Source organism: Notolabrus celidotus, chromosome 19, assembly GCF_009762535.1.
Source record: "Notolabrus celidotus isolate fNotCel1 chromosome 19, fNotCel1.pri, whole genome shotgun sequence".
Classification (NCBI taxonomy): Eukaryota; Metazoa; Chordata; class Actinopteri; order Labriformes; family Labridae; genus Notolabrus; species Notolabrus celidotus.
Window position 1 is genome coordinate 426287 of NC_048290.1, and position 27190 is coordinate 453476.

The window sequence follows — 27190 nt, forward strand, 5'->3', positions numbered from 1 at the left end:
GTGTGGACCCTGAGACCGAGCATCATTTATCTGGACCTCCTGATACGGGTTAGGGATTAGCAGACCCGCTGTGGGTCAATCTGCTGATTTATGGGATGCTCTGTGTGATGTGATGGATTTTATGTCCCTGAAGAATTTATGAACATTAAAACGACACAAGGTTTTATTCATCAGAGGTAACACATGTCCTCTTCATCAGAGGTAACATGTCCTCTTCATCACAGGTAACACATGTCCTCTTCATCAGAGGTAACATGTCCTCTTCATCAGAGGTAATACATGTCCTCTTCATCAGAGGTAACATGTCCTCTTCATCAGAGGTAACATGTCCTCTTCATCAGAGGTAACACATGTCCTCTTCATCAGAGGTAACATGTCCTCTTCATCACAGGTAACACATGTCCTCTTCATCAGAGGTAACACATGTCCTCTTCATCAGAGGTAACATGTCCTCTTCATCAGAGGTAACACATGTCCTCTTCATCAGAGGTAACATGTCCTCTTCATCACAGGTAACACATGTCCTCTTCATCAGAGGTAACATGTCCTCTTCATCAGAGGTAATACATGTCCTCTTCATCAGAGGTAACGCATGTCCTCTTCATCAGAGGTAACATGTCCTCTTCATCAGAGGTAACACATGTCCTCTTCATCAGAGGTAACATGTCCTCTTCATCAGAGGTAACACATGTCCTCTTCATCAGAGGTAACATGTCCTCTTCATCAGAGGTAACACATGTCCTCTTCATCAGAGGTAACACATGTCCTCTTCATCAGAGGTAACACATGTCCTCTTCATCAGAGGTAACACATGTCCTCTTCATGTGGATCATCACAAACTGATCTAACATCTTCAATAAGTCTTTAGATGTTAATTAGACCCAACACCTACATATACCTCAATACTTCTAACTCTGAACACCCTCTCTACTTTCCTTTTTCATAAAGCTTAGAGTTAGACCTGGACCAGGCTTGGACCAGGTCTTAGTTAAGCTGCTATAGGCTTTCTTTCTTTCATCCCTTCTTTCTTTCTTCATTTCCATCCCTTACTTTCTGTCCTTTCTTTCTTTCTCTTTTTTATTTTTTATTCCTTCTTACTTTATTTCTTTAAATCCTTCTTTCTTTCATTCCTTCCTTCTTTCTCTCTCTCTTTTAATTATTTTTCCTTTCATTCCTTCCTTCTTTCTTTCTTTAATTCCTTTTCCGTTCTTTCCCTTCATTTTTTGTCTCTCTCTTTTAATTATTTTTCCTTTCATTCCTTTTCTTTCTTTCATTCATTCCCTTTTCCCCTTTTTCTTTCATTCCTTTTTTCTTTCTTTGTTCACTTCTCTCTTGTCTTCATTCCTTCTTTCTTTCCCTTTCATCCTTTTTTCCTTTTTCTTTCTTTCCTTCTTTCTGTCTCTTTCATTTCTTTCATCTCTTCCTTCTTTGTCTTTTATCCATTTTCCTTTCATTCCTTTCTTCTTTCTTTCTCTCTTTCTTCACTTCTTTCTCTTCTCTGATCTTCCTTTCTTTCTTTCTTTCTCTCTCTCTTTGTCTTCCATGTTTCTTCATCCTTTATGTCTCCTTTTCTCACCCCATCCTTTCCTTCTGTCATTCCTTCCCCATTTCTTCTCCTCTTTTTCTTTCTTCTGGTCTCCCTCTCTTCTCTCTTTTCTTCGACCTTTCTGGAGTCCCTGAGCTCCCTTGTCTCGTAGGTTCCTCTGGATCTCTGCTGCTGTGGACGTGGTCCAGACTCCAGCTGCTACAACTACTACTATCCGTCTCCCCACTATCATCTCTCTCTCTCTCTTCATCTCCCTCTATCCCTCTCTCCAACACGGTCTCAGCAGATGTGTGTCTAACATGAGTCTGGTCCTGCTGGAGGTTTCTGCCTGTTAAAGGAAGTTTGTCCTTGCCACTGTAACTTGCTAAATGCTGCAAAGTGCTCTGCTCATGGTGGATTAAGATGAGATCAGACTGAGTCCTGTCTGGAAGATGGGACTGGATCTGATCCGGTCTTGATGTAGGGTCTTAGGAGGATGGTCTAGACCTGCTCTGTTTGGAAAGAGTCTTCATCCCCAGAGTGTAAATCAAGCTTTAATGCACTCCTTCTGTACCAGATGTGTGAGCGTGAAATATAACCTGGAGGAGGACGAATGCATCAATACTGTATTAAGATTTCCAGCAGCGTCATTATTTCAGAGGACGCCTCATTGTCCTGTATTCATTGATTCTCCTGCCTTCACGTGTGATGCATCGGCACTCGACATGTTTGCATCAAGATTAGCCAACATTCATCTCGAACTCATTACTGGTTTATCTCCACCGGCTGTGGATTCACGGCCGAGCGAGCCACAGGTCAGAGCGTCTCAGTGCGCGCTATGACAGCTCGCTTTAGAGAGGGGGAAAACAGAAATGTGAAACTATCAGCTCAACTACATCTCCTCTGTGTGTCTGTCGCTTCACATCCGAGTCATTAAACCCCCGCTGCAGGGGAACACTGGAATTCAATCTCATCCGTCACCTGCTCCCCTTGCAGCCAGCTGCTGAGTGCGACGCCACGGAGCAGGTAAGAGGAGTCGTCTGAACAGGTGATGAGGAGACGGCGTGACACGAACAACTCATGGAGGCTGAATTCACTCGAGACTGACGGGAGGCTTTCTTCAGCTCCTCGTTTGCCTGCCTCGACACCGGCTGTCGTTTAGAACTTGAATTAAAAGGTGAGAATTAGGTGAGGGGAACAAGATGGAGCAACAAGGAGGCTGTGAATTAAATCTCAGAGAGACGGATTACTGGGAATAATGAGAAAGGAAAGGTTTGAAAGTGAAGGATTCAGAGTCAGAGGCAGAGATTTGGTGATAGAGACATTTTTTTAAAACACAGGAGCAGCTGGAGAGGTTATCAAACCGACACATCGGTCTGAAACTCTCCTGAGTAAAGGTTGGAAAGGTTACTGCAGCAGAATAAAGATTGGCGTTGAGCCCCTGACCTCAAGTCCCCACACAGATTCATCGTACGTGAAGAAACTTTGAGGAGCAATAAAACAGTGTCTTACAGAATCAGCCTGCAGGACGGTAAAGGAAGGTAGTGGTGCCTGTAAGGACGTACGTAGAATAGTTCCTCTCCTTACAACTCTCCTGGCCTCTCATGAGACGACTTTAAGAGGTTAATCATTTCAGAAAATAATGAACAAACTCAGATTATTATTTCTAGCTTTCTGAATGACACTTGTTATCTAGCTAGCTTAATAAGCTAGTGTTAGCGCTCAGGGTTTGTTGTCAACATTAATCTGTTGTAGATTTTTCAGTGTTCAAAGTCAACAAGTGGAGCAACCACTCTTAAACCATTATACACCCTCTACAAACAGTCACTGAAAACTCTAGATAAAAAACCAAGGAAGTACCACCACTGTAAAATCATTACGAAATATAACTTAATGACCCTTGACAGTTTTTTTTGTTATGCAGATATGTGTCTGATGTATAAATTAATTAATGATCAGGCCCCACCACCACTTAAACAATGTGTGTTACTCTGCAGGAACAATCTTAGGGAGACCAGGGCATCAACAAGAGGAGACTGTTCAGCTACACGTAGGAAGACTGCATTTGGACAGTCTGCATTTTCAGTCAGAGCAGCAGGAAAATGGAACTCAATCCCGACCCACATTAGAGACTGTACAAGCCTCAGTGTTTTTAAAAGTACACTGAAATTATGGCTCAAGGAAAAACAATCATGTGATCATCTGAATGCATCAAATTAGAGACAATGAAATGTCATTTTAAATGTGTTGTTATTAGTGATGGACTGTGTTGAGTAGTCTATGTATTGTTTTAAATGCTAGTATGTTTTATTTTTTTATCGTTTGTATTGTACATTTGTTAACATCTTCCTGCCCAGGGACCACAGATGAAAATTAGCTTATAGCTAACTCTGGCTTGACAGTTTTTGTTTTGCATGGCCCCTGTCAAATAAACTAATAAATAAAAAAAATAAAAATAAAACAAATGTCCAGTTGAATGAAATCATAGGTGTGTTGTTCAGTTTGACACAGTCTGTTATTTTTGTATAACAGACTGCTGCTGTGAATAACAGACCCCTGCTACACATGCACGTCCAAACAGGAAGTGGTGACTATTTGTTTTTTTTTACAGAAGTAAAGTTAAAGACTTAAATCCAGGGGTGCATCTCGCTCGGCTGGAAGTGAAGCTTCCAGCAGAGTGTCTGCCCCCTGGTGGCTGGCTGCAGTAAAGGTCAAGAACTCCGTCTCCTCCATTCATTTGAATGGGGCTGCAGTCTCACTTTAAAAAATAAATACACGTGGTAGGAATGTTTCTCCCATCCGTATGCTGTGGTGATATGTAGTTAGTATTTGACTGTTTTGTGTCCAAGGTCTCTTTTTCCTGAACAGTTTCTTCTTCGTTGGTTATTAGAGGTTAAAAAACGGGGTTTTACTTCCAGGTTTACTTTGATTGACAGCCGCCGTAGAGGGAAACTCCGTAGGACCTTGGGATGCTACGCTGTAAGGCAGAGCTCGTTACCGTGGCAACACAGAAATTACCATGGCAACACAGAAATTCTGTGGCTTCGCAGACTCTGGAGCGGGGTTTTTTGGCTTCAGAACTGTACAACGGGAAAAGGCGGAGCAACGCTGTCCATTTTTATTTACAGTCTATCCTTAAATCATTCAAATCGTTTCCAAATCCATATTTTGTGACAAAGGTCTAAAAGAATTGAAGTCGAGGGCGATTGACGTCGTTCGCCGGCTCTCTTGGCGTGTGTTCTATTTTGCAGTGAAAAACAAAAAACATTGATAAGACTAAGAAGTAATTATTCCAAAACCTGTTGCCCTCTGGCAGACGCTACAGGTCTCTACAGTCCAGAACCAACAGACTAGGGGACAGCTTCTTCCCCAAAGCTGTCACCATACTCAACTCAAACCTGCACTGACATAACCCGGACTGATGACACTTTCCCCCGTACAATATCTACCTCCACCCTCTGTGCAATATTTCATATTCATTTGTTTATTAATTCATCCATCCTGCACTGAGATCTTGTCTTGCCCTTTTTGTCTTGTCTTTGTTTTCCTTTGTGCAACATTATATTGTGTGTGCACTTTAAGGAGCTGCTCTCCCAAATCTCATTCGAACTATGTACAATGACAATAAAGGCTTTCATTTCAATTCAATTCAATTCAAAGTTGTTTTCTTTATCATTAATCATCTCGACTCAAAGTATAGTTGTGTTTATGTTTGCTGCCATGTTTGTGAGCTTTAAACGAACGCAACATCCAAACGTTGACGCCTCCCAGTCCGCTCCCCTCATTGGTTATCAGGGTATTCCATTGAGGGCCTTACAACCTTGAATCCTAAATATCAGACGTGTTTGATATTTAGGTTTCCAGATCGGGAGGCTCTGACTTGGACGAATGATCTGTTACTATGAGCCCTGAATCTGAATCTTGAAATGTTCGGTTTAATGTTGATTCATAAAACGAGGAGGCGGAGTCTGATCCTCATCCTGTCGGGATTCTAGTTAGCATGAACACCTGCTCACTTTACGTCATCCCGTACGATCTTTACATTGAAACAATAAGAGACAAACTTTGATGACATCATAAAGTGGTGTGGCATTATGGGAGTTGTAGTCTTAAAGGTGACATATCACGCTTTTTTCATCAACATATATTGGTCTAAGAGGTCCTCAAAACATGTCTTTAAAGTTTATGCTCAAAAAAACACTTTGAAATCAGATTCTGGTCTGCCTGAAAAACCCTCTTCTTCAGCCCTGCTCAGAACACTCTGTTTTCTCTCTGACCACGCCCCCTCAGGAAGTGGGTGTGGCCTCGGCTGTCCAGCACGTTGATCTAATGTTTACATGTTGGCTGAATATACACGGCTGCTCACAGACCCGCGTTACTTCAACCCTCTGAATCTGATCCAGAATCTGATCCTGACGGAGAGGCGCCTGCAGCAGGACCTTTCTGAACCATTGGTCACAGATTTAGTGTTTCTTGTTGTTTTATTTGTCAGCATGTCGACGTGTGTCTTGGTACACAGCTACCAACATGTAGCTATGTGGCTATGCTAACTAGCACTAGCACTTTTCCATGAAAACTAAAAATCATCCACTAGATCTTCAAATCTGCAGACGTGGGGAGTCAAAGCGACCCCTGCCAGAAAGGCAGCGGGACCTTTCTGAACCATTGGTCACAGATTTAGTGTTTCTTGTTGTTTTATTTATCAATATGTCGACGTGTGTCTTGGTACACAGCTACAGCTACAACATGTAGCTATGTGGCTATGCTAACTAGCGCTAGCTCTTATCCATGATAAATAAAAATCATCCACTAGATCTTCAAATCTGCAGACGTGGGGAGTCAAAGCGACCTTTGTGTTTATTAAGACAGCCTACAACTAGCATGCCTCCCTCCTAAGCTCCTTGTTAGCACACATGTGTGCAGGGAATGAAAAACGGAGGAGGGGTTGAGTTGTATTTTATACAGTCTATGGGCTGAACAAGCTCCGAGCTCTGACTTCCTGTTACAGACCGGATGGCGTTGTGACGTATGAAAAACACTGAAAACTGAAACGGCTGGTTTCAGCACACATTACAGAAAGGTGGAGAAATCAGAACAGGGGCAGAATGGATTCTTTGACTTTTCAGGGGGTTTGTAGACAGGGACACAGATTTCAGGGAGAGAACTGTTAAAAAGTCGATTTTGCATTGTTGGTGTCTCGTTACATCAGAGTTAGTGAATGAGAGCAGGTTGGTAATTCTGGTATCATGAGATGATTCCTGTGTTTCCTTAAAGACGGGCGACAGAATAAAGATTACGACTTCCTCTGAGATAGCGTAACTTCACGAGTCGGCAGAATAAATCACGTAGTCGAATTGTTTTTAGACTTTTAACTGCAGAAAGGTTAAATCCAGGTTCAGAGGTGATTAGTTTTCTGCTCATGATTCACCCTCAGGGATCAATAGAGTGTTATCTTTGCAAACCTTTAATACATTGTAATGAATTAGTTCATTCTATTTCTTATCAAAGTTACAGGAGTTATCTCAGCGCTGATCATCGTAACAAACTATCATTTTTCATGCAGGAAATGAAGTCAGAGCTCCCCGCAGTGTCGCTTTGAAGGAGACTTCATTATTCAGTTATCAGGCTTCAACTCTGAGCTGTGTTTGAGACGTCGCCGAGCAGAAACATGATGAACAAATGTTTCTAGATTAAAGCAGAATAATTAAGAAGCTCTGGTTGGTTTAAAGAAGTGCTGGAGCGAGCGTTCGTCAAGCTTCTTCTTTTTAAATATCAAATGTGTGTTTGTGCAGAAACATGAGAAGAGACTGAACGAGAGGGGGAACCAGCAGGCAGAGGGAGCCGCTTTCACCCCGAGGTGTCAATCCAAGCTCCACCAAGAAAATCAGATATGAAAAACTGTGTGTGTGTGTTTGTGTGTGTGTGTGTGTGTGTGTGTGTCGAAGCCAGATTGACACGGTCACATCGGATTATTCAGCAGGGAGACTCTTCAAACAAAGGATGAGCTGATATGCAAAGTGTTGGCTTCATTAAAGAGAGCAGCAGAAATGAACACCAGGACGAGTTGGAGTGAACGAGGGACGATGAGAGAAAGAGAGAGGAGACAAACAGACGAATATGTTAGAGAGTACTGAAAGCAGGGAGGAATAAAGGAGGAGGGGATGAGTCATGTGGTCGTAGCGGAGGGCAGCGCTGGAATAATTCAATAATAGATTTGTTATCTTTGGAGGTGGAGGTGTGAGGACGGGTCGGCACGCTCGACAGAAGTCATTGACTGAATCAGCGGCTGACGGGTTTAATGACTTCGCTCAGAGCCGAGCAGCTGAGGAGGGACACATCTCTCACCCTTACACAGGACTTCCTCCAGATCCAAGTCCAGTCTGTCTCCAATCCGCTGCGGTCCGGCTCGGCAGGAGTCATGTGACCGAGGTGTTCCCACGGCATCCGGCAAAAATAGAAGTCTTGTGTATCTGATCCAGAGGGCTCTGAGCGGATCCAGTGGAAGTTAATCAATCAATCTTTATTTGTATAGCGCCAAATCACAACAAACGTTATCTCAAGACGCTTTTACAAACAGAGCAGGTCTAGACCACTCTATGTCAAATTATGAACAGAGACCCAACACCGAGACAGGATCAGACTCAGTCTGACCCCACCTTAATCCACCATGAGCATTGCACATCGCAGTATTTAGCTAGTTACAGTGGAGAGGACAAACTTCCTTTAACAGGCAGAAACCTCCAGCAGGACCAGACTCATGTTAGACACACATCATGCCTTGACCGAGTTGGGTCTGGAAAGACAGATAGAGGTGAGTAAGAGAGAGAGGTGATAGTGATGAGACGAGTCGTAGAAGCTGTTGGCGCTGGAGTCCAGATCGTCCGCAGCAGGAGGACGTCTACGGCAGCTCAGAGGAATCTACGAGACAAGGGAGCTCAGGGACTCCAGAAAGGTCTATGGTTAGTAACTTTAATGGGACAGGAAGAGTTAAAGTAAGTGATGAAGGGGTTGGGGGAAGGGGGTGAGCTAGAATCCCAGTGTGTCAGTGCGCCAGTTCCCCCGGCAGTCTAGGCCTATAGCAGCATAACAAAAGCCGGTCCAAGTTAACACATTGACTAGAATAGAAACCAATCCGATCCAGTGCTGTGAGGGATCGGAGATGGACCGGACATGGATCTGGTGGGATTTGGCCGTTACTCTCAGGGCTGATGGGTAAACGGCGGGAGGGGCACACCATCATCGTGTCATTAAACTTCTCAAGTCCGGGAACATTTGGCCAAAGAAAAGCCGCCTTCAAGACCCTTTTTGGGACACACTCCTCCACTGTGACTGATCTAGCACTGTATGCCTGTGAAAACACCAACAACACTCTAAAATCATGTGCTTTATAGATCCTTCAAAAAAATTGGTTCTGCCTTCAAATGCCTCCTTTTGATATTGGGAGGAGGAAGTCTCTTATTTCTTTACTTTCTCTCTTTTTAAATACGTCTCAGTCTCATCTCATCTTTTGAGTCCAATTTAAATCTCTAAATTAAAGGAGTGTTTCAAAATGTTAAACCTGGCCTTTTTTCCATTTATTTTGGGGTCTGAATCACAAACATTTCAACACAGCCTGCAGCCGTTCAACAGGCTGTAATGGCTGCAACGTGATACTTGGTGGCAACCGCTTCAGATCAAACTGAGTCTACTTTAAGATCTTGTTTTTGGTTCGGGTTGTTCGCCTAAGTCTTTGACAACAATAAAGAAAAAGGATCCCAAAGGATAACAGAAGACGACGCTCTTTGGGAACCAGAGAGAGATGTTTTATCTCCAAATACAAAGCCACATCTGTCAAATCACAAACTGTACACAGTCTACCTATCACTATCACTTCTCTCTCACTATCACTACTCCCCTCTATCTGTCTTTCCAGACCCAACTCGGTCTCAGCAGATGTGTGTCTAACATGAGTCTGGTCCTGCTGGAGGTTTCTGCCTGTTAAAGGAAGTTTGTCCTCTCCACTGTAACTAGCTAAATACTGCGATGTGCAATGCTCATGGTGGATTAAGGTGGGGTCAGACTGAGTCTGATCCTGTCTTGGTGTTGGGTCTCTGTTCATAATTTGACATAGAGTGGTCTAGACCTGCTCTGTTTGTAAAAGAGTCTTGAGATAACGTTTGTTGTGATTTGGTGCTATACAAATAAAGATTGATTGATTGATTGATTGATTGATTGATTGATTGATTGATTGATTGATTGATTGATTGATTGATTGATTGATTGATTGATTGATTGATTGATTGATACCTCTAACCTGATCTGTTTTCTTTCAGTTCATGTGTGAATTTGTTGTTTTAAATGGTTGGTTTGGATTCAACACACTGTCCATGTGATGAACACAAACAAAAACAAGCTAACCGATCACGTCTGCAGAAAAGCTACTCCTGTTTCTGAGAGATGAAACTGAAGTGGCTTTAAAGGGAGAGATAAAGAACTTCTTCTTAAACCAGGAGGTCTGTTTCTGTAAGGATCCTTCCTCGCCTCCTTTTTTTCCACTTTAAGTCATTAAGATGTCCAAGCATATTAATCACAGTCCAGGTTTGGATCTGGACCCCTTCCAGTCCTCCTGGGTGTTTCCTCAGTTTTTCGGTCACTGGATTGTTTTCACTCAGATCCCCTCTGAGCAGCGGACCACACAGAGCGCTTCATGCACCTCATTTATTCTGCTGGTTAGAGAGGTAAGAGGATTACTGTCCACATCTGAGCAGGGGTTCACAGCGCCCGCTCTAATCAGGTCCTGCTCCTGGTTCTGAAGAGGTGACCGGGTTTTTAGCACCATCCAGTGGTGACATGTGGAGCTACGGATCAAGGGGAGTCAGAGGAAGGCCAGAATGTTTTTTATTTGTACAGGTTTGATGCAGATTTTTTTTTTGGCTACATTTTTCTCGTCTGGAGGAAATTTGTTCTCAGCGTTCAGGATGAGAGTCCGCCAAACTCTTAGAAGTAGAAACAGCTGAGGGCATGAAAAACAAAAATCAAAGTCAGACTATTTTTTGCAGAAGAGTCGTCTGTCTGTGTGTCGAGAGGGAAAGACAGGAAATGATAAGTTTGGAGGATGGTAGGTACGGTGGCCCTGATGGTCAAAACACAGCATAATAATTTCTCTAAACTAACTTTCCTTCTGTTTCATCTCAAATAAGAAGCATTGTCTCTTTAGCTCATCTGACATTTTGTGGATATTTTTTAAACATTTTTATCATTTTATTTCATTAAATGTGTCACATTTTGAGGAATCGGGTTCTTAATAAGGTTCTTTTTGTGCCTTTTTTTGCGATAACACAGGAAGATCCAAAGCAAAACTTACATTATAATATTTGGGAGAGAAATTATAAACTCTGCATTCATTATTTTTACAATAATGACAAAAAGTTATAAGGAAAAATGTAATTATGTCAAAAAACATCTCTAAAAATAATTTAAAAAGTCAAGTCTAAAGATTAGTTATTGAATCCAATTTTGAGGAGGAATTTATTAATTTAAGTTGATTTTTTATTTTTCAATGTTAAGACAAAAAAAATGATAATATTTTGCAACTTGGGATTTATTAACAACACAAGTAAGTTTATTTTTTGCAGGTAGAATATGAGAACAATTATATATTATTATTTCTATTATAGCAAAATGTTAAATCTGTGTAATCTGTGAGGTAAAGGGTGAATAAAAATGTTAAATCTGTGAAATCTGAAAGGTAAAGGGCGATTAAAAATGTTAAATCTGTGAAATCTGTGAGGTAAAGGGTGAATAAAAATGTTAAATCTGTGTAATCTGTGAGGTAAAGGTTGAATAAAGATGTTAAATCTGTGAAATCTGAAAGGTAAAGGGTGAATAAAAATGTTAAATCTGTGTAATCTGTGAGGTAAAGGGCGATTAAAAATGTTAAATCTGTGTAATCTGAAAGGTACAGGGAGATTAAAAATGTTAAATCTGTGTAATCTGTGAGGTAAAGGGCGATTAAAAATGTTAAATCTGTGTAATCTGTGAGGTAAAGGGTGAATAAAAATGTTAAATCTGTGAAATCTGAAAGGTAAAGGGCGATTAAAAATGTTAAATCTGTGTAATCTGTGAGGTAAAGGGCGATTAAAAATGTTAAATCTGTGTAATCTGAAAGGTACAGGGAGATTAAAAATGTTAAATCTGTGTAATCTGAAAGGTACAGGGAGATTAAAAATGTTAAATCTGTGTAATCTGTGAGGTAAAGGGTGAATATAAATGTTAAATCTGTGAAATCTGAAAGGTAAAGGGCGATTAAAAATGTTAAATCTGTGTAATCTGTGAGGTAAAGGGTGAATGAAAATGTTAAATCTGTGTAATCTGTGAGGTAAAGGGTGAATGAAAATGTTAAATCTGTGAAATCTGTGAGGTAAAGGGTGAATAAAAATGTTAAATCTGTGTAATCTGTGAGGTAAAGGGTGAATAAAAATGTTAAATTATTGCAATATTAAATTTAAAATATTCTGAATATCTGTGTAACAGCGGAGCAGAGAAATGTGAGCCTGAGTTGAAATCTTAAATTAAAGCTCGCCCGTCCTGCCGGGGACTAAATGTACCGAGTTACTTTCCACCACTGATTAGCAGTGAAGTCGATGCCTGGGGAAAACGTGAATGGATGCCCAGCACTGATCACACTGATCACACTGTTACCCTGCACACACACCCAACCCCCCTACACACACACACACACACACACACACACACACACACACACACACACACACACACACACACACACACACACACACACACACCCAATACTCAGATTGTCGATACTGTCCCTGAACGCAGCTCGCTGCTCTGCAGGATTTCACTCCACAGATTACAAACAGAAAACAGTTTCATCTGTGATATCTCAGCTTTTCTGACTTCCTGTTTGTGTTTTCTTCACTTCCTCTTTCACATCAGGTAAGACCAACTTATTAACTCTTTGATTTAATCACATAATTACATACATGACTGTTAGTATTTTAGTTTAAACTCTGATTTAAAGGTGTCTGATGTACCGTGAGTGATACTGCGGGCCTTTCACATGCAGTAGTTTGTTCATTAGAGATGCTGAATTAAAGAAGCACTCAGTGAGGTTTAAAAAAGTTTGTTTTGATATAGTAATGCTCGACTAAGAGGCATCAAAATCAAACTTGCAGAAGCTTAAATCGTTGCGATTCCTTTTTGATTTACAGCAACAACATGATGAATAAAAACCCAGTGAAGCTCTATGAAATAAGTGTCTGCACAGGATTCAAAGTGAAGATCAATTTCTTATTTTTTCAAGATACAAAATCCATCATGAGCACTTTTTTTTTCCTTTATCCCAAAACTGCATTATCTGAGAAATGTCTTGTTTTGCTGACGACTGAATGAAATGTTAAAAGTTTATTGTGAGAGTGAGACGTGAAGTTTGCAGTATTTTGTTACATAAACATCACAGGTAAGCTCTGAAGAAGACATCAATCTTTAGTTATTCTAAAAAACAGAATCAGTAAAATGAATCGTCGGGGATGTTTTTGAATGACGAGTAGTTTTACGAAGAATTCTTAAATAATTAATGTAAATAAATCAGACACGTTCCCGTATCTGCGTCAGAATCAAACCCTGAGACAGATTCTTCTCCTCCATTTTTGTGTTCTAGCATGAGATTTTTTTTTGCACTTTATAAAACTTGCTGCCTAATTTTGTCTGCAAGTGCATATCCCTCAACGTTCTATCGACGAGAGGATGTTGGCATCTCCCCAATGCAAATTCACGAGCCAGGGCCTAGACTGAGATCGATTACTTGTTCCCTTTCAGAGGCGAACAGACCGCTGCCAAGGCTGCTAGCTTCAATATATATTTAGCATCAGAGCTTATGTTGGCGGTACAGAGGATATAAAACACTTCCCTCCATGTGTGTTTATGTATCATCAGGAGACTTGTGTTGAGGAAACACTTAAAGAAACATCTGTTGAGTTCATGCTACAGGTAATGAACACAATGTAAAGGAACACATGTGCATCTCCACAGAGCGTCTCGGGAGTTGTGTTGAAGTTGTGACGACACTTGTTGGACGCTCATGTGGAGAGCAGTCAGGTGATCACGACCAGGTGCTCAGGAACATTCCCTGACTAACCTTGAGAATAATGTAGAGGTGACAGGAATGAGCAGAACACCGCTTCCTAAAACCTCTCACCTCGTTCAGTGCTTCTCATTACTGTGTGTGTGTGTGTGTGTGTGTGTGTGTGTGTGTGTGTGTGGTCGTGCCCCAGTGTTTTGTGCATGACTGCACTCATGTGACTGACCTTCACAGTCACTGATCAGGCTTCAGGGACTACTTAGCAATCAGAAATGACATCTATTGATCAGCCTAGAAAAGACCCCCCAAATCAGCTGTAGGAAGAGGAACGTGCATAATGAGAGCACGCCAGAACACGGCATCTACGCAGAACATCAAATAAACATGTCTGTGTGTGGACTAAAGAAGGAGACAGCATGTTAACATGTTTTAAATTTAGTTGTTGTTGACTGCTTTAACCTTAAATTACAGAGAATCAATCAGAGTGACTTTTAGAGTGATAAGTGATGCTGTTATGATGTAAAGTAGGTTAATTAAGTTCAGTACTTTTTTAACAAAGACCCAACATCAAGACCGGATCAGATCCAGTCCCCTCTTCCAGACAGGACTCAGTCTGATCTCATCTTAATCCACCATGAGCAGAGCACTTTGCAGCATTTAGCAAGTTACAGTGGCAAGGACAAACTTCCTTTAACAGGCAGAAACCTCCAGCAGGACCAGACTCATGTTAGACACACATCTGCTGAGACCGTGTTGGAGAGAGGGATAGAGGGAGATGAAGAGAGAGAGAGAGAGATGATAGTGGGGAGACGGATAGTAGTAGTTGTAGCAGCTGCAGTCTGGACCACGTCCACAGCAGCAGAGATCCAGAGGAACCTACGAGACAAGGGAGCTCAGGGACTCCAGAAAGGTCTAAGAAAAGAGAGAAGAGAGGGAGACCAGAAGAAAGGAAAAGAGGAGAATAAATGGGGAAGGAAAGGACGGGATAAGAAAAGGAGACATAAAGGATGAAGAAAGATGGAAAGAACAAAGAGAGAAAGAAAGAAAGAAAGCTAGACAAATGAAGAGAGAGAAGTGAAGAAAGAGAGAAAGGAAGAAGAAATGAATGAAAAGAGGAAATGAATGAAAGGGACAAAAAGAAGGAATGAAAGGAAAAAGGAATGCAAGAGAGAAAGAAAGAAGGAAGGAAGGGAGGAAGGAAAGAAGGAAGGAAGGAAGGAAGGAAGGAAGGAAGGAAGGAAGGAAGGAAGGAAGGAAGGAAGGAAGGAAGGAAGGAAGGAAGGAAGGAAGGAAGGAAGGAAGGAAGGAAGGAAAGAAAAAAATAACTAAAGAAAGAAGGAATAAAAAAGAAAAAAGAGAAAGAAGTAAAGAAGAACAGAAAGAATGAATGACAGAAAAAAGAATCTACTGCAGAGATCCAGAGGAACCTACGGGACAAGGGAGCTCAGGGACTCCATGATTTAAATATAACTTGACTTCTTCTGAAGAAAATAAAGTCATCACTTTCTCTGTTTGGATCTGTATCTGTAGCAGAGGTCTGTTATTCCCAGCAGGGGTCTGTTATACAAAAATAACAGACTGTGGAACTTAACAAGTTACAGTGGCAAGGACAAAGTTCCTTTAACAGGCAGAAACCTCCAGCAGGACCAGACTCATGTTAGACACACATCTGCTGAGACCGTGTTGGAGAGAGGGATAGAGGGAGATGAAGAGAGAGAGAGATGATAGTGGGGAGATGGATAGTAGCAGTTGTATCTGCTGAGACCGTGTTGGAGAGTAATATTTTAGAGGTAAATGTCAGAGTGGAGCAGCGGTTCAGAGGGGGTGCTCATGTTCTCCTCTGGTGTCCATGGTTCGAGCTGCAGTCTGGCCCTGAAGGCCTGCTTGGGTTTTCCATTGAGTTTTCCTCTCGCCATGCATCGATCTGCTGACGCCGCTGTGGCACATGTGTTGCCATGTGGACAAGAAACCTGCATGGAGTCACTGTGAGGCCAGGAGGATTCCCTGAGTAGAAAAACGTCCTCTGTAAACCCTCCTTTGTGTCTGCATGACTGTTTCAGGATGGATCATCACGACTGGCAGCGAGGGAGAAGTAAAGGTCACCGGCGCTACGATGAAGACGAGGGTAAGAGAACGGTTCGCCTGCCGGCTGCAGGACAGCTCCAAAAGACTTAAACTGACTGAGCGGCCATCGATCTGTTTGAAAGAACTGAGAATAGCTGTGCTGCTGTTTGTGAAAACTGGAATACCGTTTATTAAATCTGAACACAAGGGGTCCAGATTTAAGTAAGGGAGGTGTTCTGATATCCAGTGGAAGTATGCTTGTAGTATCTGATCTGAGGGCGGCACAGAGCATCAGTACTTTTAAAATCAAGACCTTTTTAGTCTCACTTTTAACAGAGTTTTACTCTTAACAGTTTTATTTTACCTTACCTTATCTATTTATTATCTAGTTAAATTTTTAGTCATTTTTTATTTCTTTATTTTCTTTTCTTTACTTATTTATTATCTAGTTCAAATTTTAGTCACTTTTTATTTTTTTATCTTACTTTTAATTTTTAATTAATTAATTAACTTATTATCTACTTAACATTTTAGCCCTTTTTTATCTTGTTTTAAATTTTACATTTATTTATTTATTTATTATCTAGTTCAAAATGTCGTCACTTTTTATTTTTTTTATCTTATTCTTAATTTTATATTTATTTATTTATTATGACATTTTAGTCACTTTTTATTTATTTGTATTTCTTGCTTTATCTTTTTATTTTCTAGTTCAAATTTTAGTCACTTTTTATTTTATTTTATTTTTATTTTTTTTCATTTTTTCATTTATTTATTATCTAGTTCAAATTTTCTCACATTTTATTTAATTAATTAATTAATTAATTAATTAATTAAATTAATTTATTTATTATCTAGTTCAAATTTCAGTCCCTGTTTATTCATTCATTTATTTATGTATTCATTTATTTATTTATTTATTTATTTATGTATTTATTTATTAATTATCTAGGATCCATCCCTGTATTGATCCGGCTCTGACATGTTCCCTGTCTCTCTCTCTCTCTCCCTCAGAGGCCCAGCCGGTCTACATCGGCGTCCCAGCTTCCCACAGACGGAAAAGGCGCAGGCATCACTCCCACATCAGCGATTCTGAGCGTGACACACGGCACACACACTACGACCGTCACACACACCGCGAACACTCACACAGAAGATATTACCATGACAGAGACCGAGAGGAGTGCTCTGATGATGACGAGGGCAGCACGGAGCAACAGGAGCAGTCCGACCCCTCAGGTTTGAGAGACGAGCATGCTTCGAATACATAAAGTCCTTCTCTGGAGTGTGATGGGTTCAATCTTTAACATTTGACAGACAAGCATGAGTCTCAGAGAATGAATCCTAATGACAAGTGTGATTCCCAAGCATTGAATCCTGATGACTGTGACGCTCCACCAGAACATTTATCAGTCTCAGTAAAATATCTCAGCATCTATCGGAGGGGCTGTCATAAAACTGAGATCAAACATGGAGGGAAGCCTCAGTCGCATCCTTTAGAGAGGTCCTGAAGTCATAAAGGCTCACATGAGGCAAGGGCCCAGGTTTGAGGACACCTCCCTGAGATGGTAAAGGGTCTGGAGTTTGTTGAGCTGGTTTGGCTGGAACTGGAAGGTATGCAATCATCAGGGAAAGAAGGATTGGACTTTCAATGCATGGGAGTTTGCCAATCTAGTCTACATGTGTGGACATGGGGAAGCCCAAACAGCATCCAGTCCTTGTGTAACCAAAGTTGGAGCTACATCCTTAGCTTGGCAAGATGTCAAACGACTTTCCAGTTGCTCTGAGCGGCCTCCACCAGGGTTACCCCCTTCTCGTGGCACAGACATGAGTCCAGCGTGTCAAGTTTGAGGACTCAGAATCAAGTGCCCGCTCTGTGACGGTGTTGTAGTCTCGTTGGTTTCATCAATCTGTGTTTTTTCTTCTGGGGAATGAAGGATTCCCCTCTCTGTTGTTGGGAGTGAGATGTTGCCTAAAGTGAAGATCTAAAGATCTCAAAAGAGGCCAGTGAGACGTAACATGAGATTAACAAGGATTGATGCTTATCAGAGGTAATGCTGGCACTGCACCAGATTGTCATGGTATAGAGAGAGAGCTGAGCTGGAAGTCAAAGCTTTAAATTTACCCGCTAATCCAAAGTTCTATCCCCCGGAGCGTTGAAATGATCCGTGGGATAAGAAAGACAAGAGATGGGACAATACGAGCGCCCAGAGTGACTGAGTTCTTCAGTGATCCTGCGTCAAGAGAGGCGTGGGATTCAAGTCCCTCCTGGGAGTTGTGGGTTTCTTGGCACATCAGCATGGTTGGAGGTCTTGAGGTAGACTCAGACCACACACGAATATCTGATTTGACCAGGAAGTGCCTTTGTGATTCCTAAGGACGACCTGGAAGTGCTCCTGAGACAACTGGAATCAGTTTAATTCCTTATTTCAGGAACAAAACTTCAGCATTCCCATCCGTCTGAGCTTACTCTGTGTTTAGTCCTAATTAGCAAATGATGGAGGGTTGCATGCTAAACTAAGACGGTGCATTTGGAAAACATCTAACTGCTAATCACACCAAAGTTTGGGCTAACACAAACATTTCTGTCCTTAGCCGCCTTTGAATAAACCTGTCTGCAACTTTAAGGGTCAAATATTTGTTTTAACCGATCCAAACCAGATCCATTTGGAGCCAAGAGAAGTCCAAACACAGCCGCCGCGACAGGCACCCAAACAGACTTCCACCACCCTCATAGCTGGATTAGCCAAAACACCATTTGTATCAGGAGTGTGTGGTGGAGTTGAAGTTTCCAGAGCATGTATGTGATGAATATTTTGCAGCATGGTCAGCGTTCCTAGGGGGCCATAAAGTCTGAAGCCTGTAAGCTGATTAGAGCTGAGGAACTCCAAGCTGTGTGTGCATGTGTGTGCATGTATGTGTGTGTGTGTGTGTGTGTGTGTGTGTGTGTGTTATTTGGGGTGAGTGTTGGTGTTTGGTATGCTTTGTGTTATTGACTATTCAAGCTAGTAAATGTTCCAAACACAAGGCGTGAGGTTAACAGACGCAGGACGGTCGGGGTCAGCAGATCAAGAAAGTGTGAGCCATGTTAAAGAGAGTGACCTTGCTTTTCTTGTGTTTTTGTCTGAGTGTGTGTGTGTGTGTGTGTGTGTGTGTGTGAGTGAATGTGTGTGTGCATGCATGGACTTCTGGGAGGAGAGTACTAGAGGGCCCTGTGGTGTGTGTCAACCCTCTTAAAGCCTCTGGCTCGTTGCTGCTTTGGAGATTTCAGTGGATTTTTGCCATAGCTTTCAGAGGACTGATTGAAAGGCGCAGGTCTGACCCCTTGGAGGACTTCTCCCACAAATCAGACATGGCTAATTGAAATACCAAAAACTCGCTGAGGAATAAAAACACCAAACACCCCCTGAAGCGGCGGAGCGGGAAAACAAGACGGACAGACGCACGTGAGGAGCGGTGAGAGTGCGTTTCTTCGGTCATGGTGGAGAGTTAAGGACACTCGACCTCGACGAGAGGACAGGAGGCGACGCTGTAACGGGTTCTTTCTTGGCCTGAAAACATTTCCAGAGGGTTTTACTTTTTCTCATCAGGGAAACTACTCACCATGCAGGACTCTGGGGCGTCCCGTTGGACCCTACCTGGTTCCCATATAGGTAATGATGCTACAAATGAAGTGGGGGAAGCCTGGAGAGTGGATACTTCAGTCAGCTTTTAACTTTATCACCACAAAGGGAAGTTAATACTGTTTTTCAGATGTCAATGAACACGTCCTGTAGTCCAGGGGTGTCCAAACTTTTTTCAAAGAGGGTCACATTTGATGTTGTCAGAATACCTCAGGGCCAGTGGCTCCTACTGAGACTTAGGAATTATAAAAGTTATATATGAAATCTCTATTTGATAACGATTATTTAAAAAAAAATCTCAATAAATCAGTAACTAGGAAGTCCTCAGTTCTCCACAAGCCACATAAACATTAGAAGACTTTATCTTCTTCTGGAGGAAAATGTTTTTTATTCAGGAAAAATATTGTCTCATTATTTTCCTATGGCAGGGTCATGATCTGGATTTCATCACACTTCTTTTTCATGTTGTTTTTAAAACTTTTCAGAGCAGTAGACAACAATTTTAAGAACTGAATCATTATTTTCCTGCTTTCTGAACAATTTTTATGCATCAAATTTTGCCTTTTCTGCAAAATTTCTTAATTTGGATCTTGTCTTGTGTCCTCTGAACTTTAAGTGTTCATCAAGAACATTCTCACATCATGATGAAAACATTCATTTGAAAACCTGTCAGCTTTAAGAGTTCTTGTGTTTCTTCTTTAGTGCCGTCTTGCAGAATCCCCAGAGCTTTGGCTTTAGACAAGTAGTCCATCTGAAGCTTTTTGAGATGTTTCTGGATTGACTTTAGTTGTTTGTGTGCTTTAAAGAAACTGCAAATGTTCAGATGATTCAGAAGGTGATTAATTTCTGTGATATAAATAACACGTTTTAAGATGGAAGCTTGGGGCCATAAATAAATGGACCTCAGGCTGCGGTTGGCCCCGGGCCGTACTTTGGACACACTTGCTGTAGACTCTGATGTTGACTGGACAGGTACTGAAACCATAAAGTGAACTAAAATTTACAACCTGCTCAATGCTCATTTTGCACTGACCACGAACCCTAAACTGTGACATTTTGAAGTCATTCAAAACCACTTTTGATCCTAAATTCTAATTCTTTAAAAATTAAATAGCAATTTTCATTTATGAGTTTTAATTTAATCATATTTGACACATCAGGCATTTTGGTGCAAATGTTTTGCACCAATTTCTTCTTTTTAAAAAAAAAACTAAAACATATGAAAACAAAATTTTTAGCCTATTAAACTTAAAAAAATTCCAAATTAATTTTAAACCTAGAAATGATTTTGAATGATTTTTTTTCCATATTGCACGACAACATCATAAATATTTTGTAGCAAAAAAAACTAATTTATTGTATATTTGAAGAGTTCATTGTAAAAACTGTTAACTCACTTTTAAAAAATAAAAATAAAAAATATATTTTTTCTAATACCAGCTTTTGGTATAATCAATTAACTGAGGCTGGGTTGCTTTGACTAAGTCAAAATTACTTAACTATTTAAGATATATCTTAAAAATGTAACTTTATTTGGGGCGGCAGTAGCTCAGTCCATAGGGACTTGGCTAGGGAACCGAAGGGTTGCCGGCTCGAGTCCCAGCACGGACGAAGTTTGGCAAGTGGACTGGTGGCTGGAGAGGTGCTGGTTCACTTGCCTGGGCACTGCCGAGGTGTCCTTGAGCAAGGCACCGAACCCCCAACTGCTTGGGGTGCGCTGGTTGATGGCAGCATCCTCACTCTGACATCTCTCCCTAAGCATGTTAACTGCATGTGTGTGTGCATGATTGTATGTATATACCAAAAATACACTGTATGTGTAGCATGACCAAAAATAGCACCAGTGAAAAAATTGAATTCCCCCTGGGGATTAATAAAGTATGTTTCTTTCTATTAAGAATCTATATAAAAAAGAAATATGTTTTTGAAAGTTTATAAAAATGGAGTTATCTGTTTTTTGCGAATGAACTCTTCGTTTTTTCTCTGAATTGTTCAATTTTAAGTGGAAATCAATGAGCAACAGATAATTATTTACTAGGGAGTCATTGTAACGTTCAACCAGTCATTAATTAATCATCACAGCAGGTTGCATATATCAAAATACAATATAAATACATAAATATACTTAAATATGTCATGTAAACATGTTTGATTAAATCAGCAGACATAATAATTAAAACCAGTGATGTTTTGATGCAGAACACTGGTGTAGCTTGTCAAACACTGCCTCAACCAGTTTGTATTTTGTGCTTGGATCATTCTCAACACGACACAAACTAACAAGCCAGCAGAGGAAAAGAACACTGGAGTCAGAGAGACAAAGAGAAAGGATCGTAACATTTCAAAATCAGCTCTCTGTTAGAGTCACAAAGATTACTTTGTAGGCTGTTTCAAGGCTGAAGCAATCCACTTGAGAAATCCCAAAACTTTGCACCAATAAGTTATTTTGATCCTAAAAGTATCCAAATCTAACACAGAGCTCGTCTGCAGGTACAAGAGGGCACTTGTGTTTTATAAATAGACCATAGATGATCAGAAAGGATGCAAAAGCAGGACACCATGACCTCCCTGTGGGGTAACACGGGGGGTCCGAAACACCTTAAGTGTTAGAAGTATGAACCTCATCAGACCTCCTGATGTGACCTGACCTGAAGTGACTGAGCGATGGAAACAGCTCCAGCGCTGGGAGCCGAGCGGAACATTGTATTGTATTATAAGTGGTTAACACAGATTACATAATCGTCCTTGCAAGTCGAAGCAGTGATTGATATTTTGCACATCATCGTCACATGATGGTTGAGACACAAACTGAACCGTGCAGATCATCTATCTTTACTTTCTGAAAATACTTTCAGACAAAATGAAGGAAAACTCAAAAATAGGAAACCAACACATCTTTGTGCACACACACAAACACACACACACACACACACACACACACCGAGCGTGAACAAACAGTGGAGGGATCCGAGTCAACAGAGCCTCCAGGCTCGAATGTTAACGCTCATTGATCTGAGTAAAATTAGAAAAAGGTGCCGGCTGATTAGATATCAGATCCCATCAGATGAACAGACTGTTTGCTCGTTAACGAACGACAACAGGGAGTGTTTGGATTAGTCCGGCCTGTTCATGATGTCAAACTTACTGAAACTATTCTCTGTTAGCACATCCTTTTTTTAGCTTCTCATGCTGCAGCTCACATGTAATGCTTCTGTTGGTCTCTGCTGTTATGAAAGTTCAGAAACAGTTGGCAGAAGTTACTGAATATTAATATCTGTCTTTAGTTCTCGTCAGTGCACATTCAGCAGCATTTGGGAGCAGCTTACAAGACTTTAGAGACTCATTAGTGCTCCCTGATACAGGGAGTTAGAATAATCTAGCCTGAAAGGGAAATAACAAACACAAAGGTCGCTACCTTCCCTGCATCTTTCTGAAAGGAGATGTTTAATTTTGCAAAGTGGAGCTGCAGTTTTTCAGCAGTGGTTGGATGAATATAACTCCCAGAGTCCTTAAAGAGAAGCCAGATGTCAGAGTTATACCATCTACAGATAAAGCAGCTCCTTGGTGTTAAAGGCCAAGTAGCAGAAGAGAGTCTCTGGTCCTTGAGGCGGTCTTTGAGTTCAGATAACTGACTGCTTTAATCTGGCGGTGTTCATACGTATATCTAAGTATCATCTGCAAAACAAGAGAGATTTTCTGACGATACTGCCTCAAGGAAGCAGAAGCTGGATGAACTAAGTCATTGAATCTTATGGAACTCCATAAGTAACTTAAGAGTCCACTGTGGACCCACCAATTCAATCATTTGGTCGCTTTGTTCCCGCAGATTTCCACACCAGAATGTTCTGCATTCACTCTCTTAATTTGCACGAATGACTCGCTCTATTTGCAGGTCAATGCCAACAGAGCTTTGTAGACTTTGTGACAGGAGGTGATGGTGGTTTGTAGTAGAGAAACCATCTGTCTGGACTTGTTTGTGCTGTTTCTTTTGATAGATTTCAAACTGTTATAGAGAATACGTGAGAGCGAGGAGCTGCTGTTGTTTCTGGAAGGAACATCTGGAGGTCACCTGAGTCGCTGAAGTTGAATCTCTGAGGAACACAAATCCCTCCAAGAGCTGTTGAGACATTTCAGTCTGAACAAAAGTGTTTGTTGGTGTTGTAGCAACCAGCATTGCCATCCATGAGACCTAAGGTGCATTTCGACCAAGAGTCCAAGGGTCTTTTAGCCCCCAGAACTACTTCCCCCTGATCTAAAAGGTTCCTGTCCAAGGTAGATTGTGTAAATCAGGCCAGTGACGTATGGAGAAAAAAAAGTAAATGTACTACACCATCAGACCAGTAGGGGGCAGTAACACAAAGAGGAATGCCATTCATCACAGATGACACCATAGAAGCAGACGGACAGGCAGGTATCATTATGAGCAACACAACAGTTAGCCTGTTAGCATGAAGAGACTCAGCTGGTCTGTTTTAGATGGTGCTATATTTCATCACAGATGGATTCACTGAATCAACACGTGAGAGGAGATAAGCGCGAGTAGCAAAGACGTTTCAACACGGCTTTAAAATCCTTTTGAACTCAAAAAGCCGTGGCAGAGATCGGCTGGTGTTTTGGTTTAAACAGCGACCCTGTTAACTGGAGACTCTCAGCCGGATGCATCCCTCATAAACGTTATCAAAAAATTGCCAAAAAAAAAATTTTACTAAAATTTTTTTACTAAAATAAATTTGACAAAGAAAAATTTAAAAAAAAAAATTTTTGAAAAAAAAAAAATTTTGAGAAAAAAAATTTGAAAAAAAAAAATTTGAAAAAAAAATTTGACAATTTTTTTGACCAAAAAAATTTGACAACAAATTTTTTGACAAAAAAAATGTTGACAAAAAAAAATTGACAAAAAAGTTGATCCAGAGCCTGTCGAAAGAATTAATTTTCCTCAAATTTGAAATTTTGCTCCAAAAGCAGAAAAACCTGCGCCTGCGGTTATAAACATGGAAAAAGCAAAGAATGAATCAACACGTGAGAGGAGATAAGCGCGAGTAGCAAAGACGTTTCAACACGGCTTTAAAATCCTTTTGAACTCAAAAAGCCGTGATCGCAGAGATCGGCCGGTGTTTTGGTTTAAACAGCGACCCTGTTAACTGGAGACTCTCAGCCGGATGCATCCCTCATAAACGTCTTTAGACCATCATTAAATATCTGATGAGGATATTTTGAAATCTTAATAAAAACTAAACTAGTTTGCATTCCCAGGAACTCCCTCTGTGTTTCCACAGCTGTGTAAACTCCACAAACACTGACACGTTTAGCTGAAGGTCTCCAGTTTACAGGGTCACTTTTAAAACTGGAACACCGGGAGGAGAGAAGACTACTGTTACAAGCTGCTAAATCAAGAGAATCACAGCTTCTTCTTTTGAAAAGTACACACACATACAAAAAAGATAGAACAAATAAAAACAGGGGGGAGATTATCTACCCCTGAACTAAATTTAGACCCTGGGTCCACCGGTCTAAATGCACATAGTTCAGGGGTAAAGTTCCTCCGGTCGACTTTTGGAGATGTTGATGCTTTCACTGGACCAAAATGTTGGTAATCCCACAAAGCTTCCATGATCCTTGGATCCTGTTCTTACGTCCATGTCAGACGGTTTTGCCTCTGTCACTGCTCAAACGTGGATTTAAAGGTATTAATCTTTTCTTATTGCCTCCACGTTTCAGTATCTCCTGCAGCAGAGCGTCTGCGCCACATACTGGGGGAGGATGACAACACCCCAACACCCACGATATTCACCGAGATGGACACACTACAGCACGACGGGGACGAGTTAGAGTGGAAAGAGTCTGCCAGGTATGCACACACACACAAGCACACATGTGAACTCCCAGGCTTCAAAGCCTTCATTAGTTTAGGATTTGGGGTCACCTTTGAAAGGATTTAGAGGTTGACCGTTGGGTGACAAGCTTTTAAGGCTACATGTGATTAAAGGTATACTTTAAATTGCACAGCGGCGGCGTCCTGCTGATTGGCACAGCTGAGATTGGATGAATCAATCATTCTGTCTCTCTTTGATGGTGTCCCGCAGGTGGGTGAAGTTTGAGGAGAAAGTGGAGGAAGGAGGAGAGAGATGGAGCAAGCCTCACGTTTCCACGTTGACCCTGCACAGCCTGTTTGAGCTCAGGACCTGTCTGCAGACGGGGAGTATTCTGCTCGACCTGGAAGGATACTCGCTGCCTCAGATCGTGGGTGAGTGTCTTTCAAAGTTTCTTTTAAAGCCTTTCATTGGAGTATCTGACTGAATTTCTACATCCAGGACAGCAGATCGTTTCCAGAAACGCTGGAAACAAAACTTTGAATGTTGTTAAAATACTTAAAAAGCAACTTTCTTTGTAAGTATTTGGACATTCAAGCTCAATCAGGGATCTTCTTTAGGAAGAATTAACTCTGACTGGGATCTTCCTTTAGATGCATGTTCGAAGGAGCCATTGGGAACTGTCTGCAGCAGAAACACAAGACTTCTATTTCTGCAAGATCAGAGTAGATCGGATGAGACAGGAAGTCTAACAACATTAAAACATCTGGTTAGGGGCGCCCATGGCCTAGCGGTCTAAGCACTAGCCCCATATACAGAGGCTGTGGTCCTCGTTGCAGCGGTCCCAGGTTTGACGACTAGCCTCGATCCTTTGCTGCATGTCTTCCCTCATTCTCTGCTCCCCACATTTCCTGTCTCCCTTCAGCTGTCAATCAATCTTTATTTATAAAGCGCCAAATCACAACAAATGTTCTCCTAAGACTCTTTCAAAACAGAGCAGGCCTAGACCGTAATCCATGTTCCATTATTAACAAAGACCCAACATCAAGACCGGATAAGATCCAGTCCCATCTTACAGACAGGATTCAGTCTGATCTCAGCTGTCTTATCCATTAAAGGTGAAAATGCCACAAAATATAACTTAAAAAAACCGAAACATTTGGTTAATATTCAGAATAAAACACTCTGTTTTAATACCAAGCGGCAACCTCAATTGAGGCCAATGCGGCAGTGTTAAAAACTGCAGTTCCTCGAGTGTCCACTTGAGGCTGGCTCCGGAAGTACCAGAAACCACATACACACCAATTCAAAGAAGACGTTCTTTACAGCAGAAATAAACATGTTTACAGCCTGGTTGAAAAGATGAGTGTAGTCTGGATAGATCAATTCTCGATCAGCACACACTGAAGATAATGAGATTATAAGTTTTCCAAAATGAGAGGCACAGCTGACTGACAGGCGGGAACACTGTTGTGTTGGCGAGGAGACTCAAAGCCCGCCTCTTTACGTCACAATCGCTCAACAGCAGGTACGTCGAGTTCAACATTTCCAATATGGCCGCCGCCACCGCCGATTAGCCTCAAAACAGCGCTTCAGAAACAGATGGGTGACGTCACGGATACCACGTCCATTATATATACAGTCTATGGTTAACGCCAGATCGTATTTCACTTGACCAGACCTGAAGACAACAGGTCAGAGGTTTTTAGAAGCCATTGAAGACATGTATGAGGAGAAGCTTCTCATTATTTATGACACAGGGACAACCCCTAGAAAGATTAACTGTGAACTCCTCAGTCTCCTGACTCCAGCTGTGTGGCGGTGCTGCTCCGTGCTGCGCTCTGAGAACGCAGCCAGCAGGTGTTGACAGATGAGGGAGCTGTTACGCAAACGCTCATGCAACGAGTGAGGAGTTAGAGCTCATTGCTCATGTCAGCTGTGGTTTTAATTCCTTGGATGCTTCACTTCACAAGAGAATATGCAAACAACACTGGTGCACAGACGCTATTTGCTCTGCGGCGAAGTTTGTGGCTCATTTGCACGTTCAATGCATGCAAATGCTGCAGAATCCATCAGGGATCAGAAC

General features: G+C 41.4%; 2 protein-coding genes across 17 annotated transcripts in view; one reads left to right on the forward strand and one right to left on the reverse strand.

Moving 5' to 3' along the window:
* Positions 1–27190, reverse strand: part of LOC117831018 (substance-P receptor-like) — a 62160-nt gene that overhangs the window by 15718 nt on the left and 19252 nt on the right. The window lies entirely within an intron of this gene.
* Positions 18905–27190, forward strand: part of slc4a5b (solute carrier family 4 member 5b) — a 39646-nt gene continuing 31360 nt past the window's right edge. For 14 of the 16 annotated variants that reach the window (XR_004634891.1, XR_004634892.1, XR_004634893.1 and 11 more), the window contains exons 1-3: positions 18932–19324; positions 25013–25142; positions 25378–25538. Coding sequence is in view for 10 of the 16 variants with exons in the window: in XM_034709451.1 (XP_034565342.1) it covers positions 19276–19324; positions 25013–25142; positions 25378–25538 (340 nt within the window). In the remaining 6 variants the exon portion in view is untranslated. Of the gene's footprint in view, positions 19325–25012; positions 25143–25377; positions 25539–27190 lie in introns of all 16 variants that reach the window. The other 2 variants (XR_004634889.1, XM_034709452.1) reach the window with 2 other exon arrangements.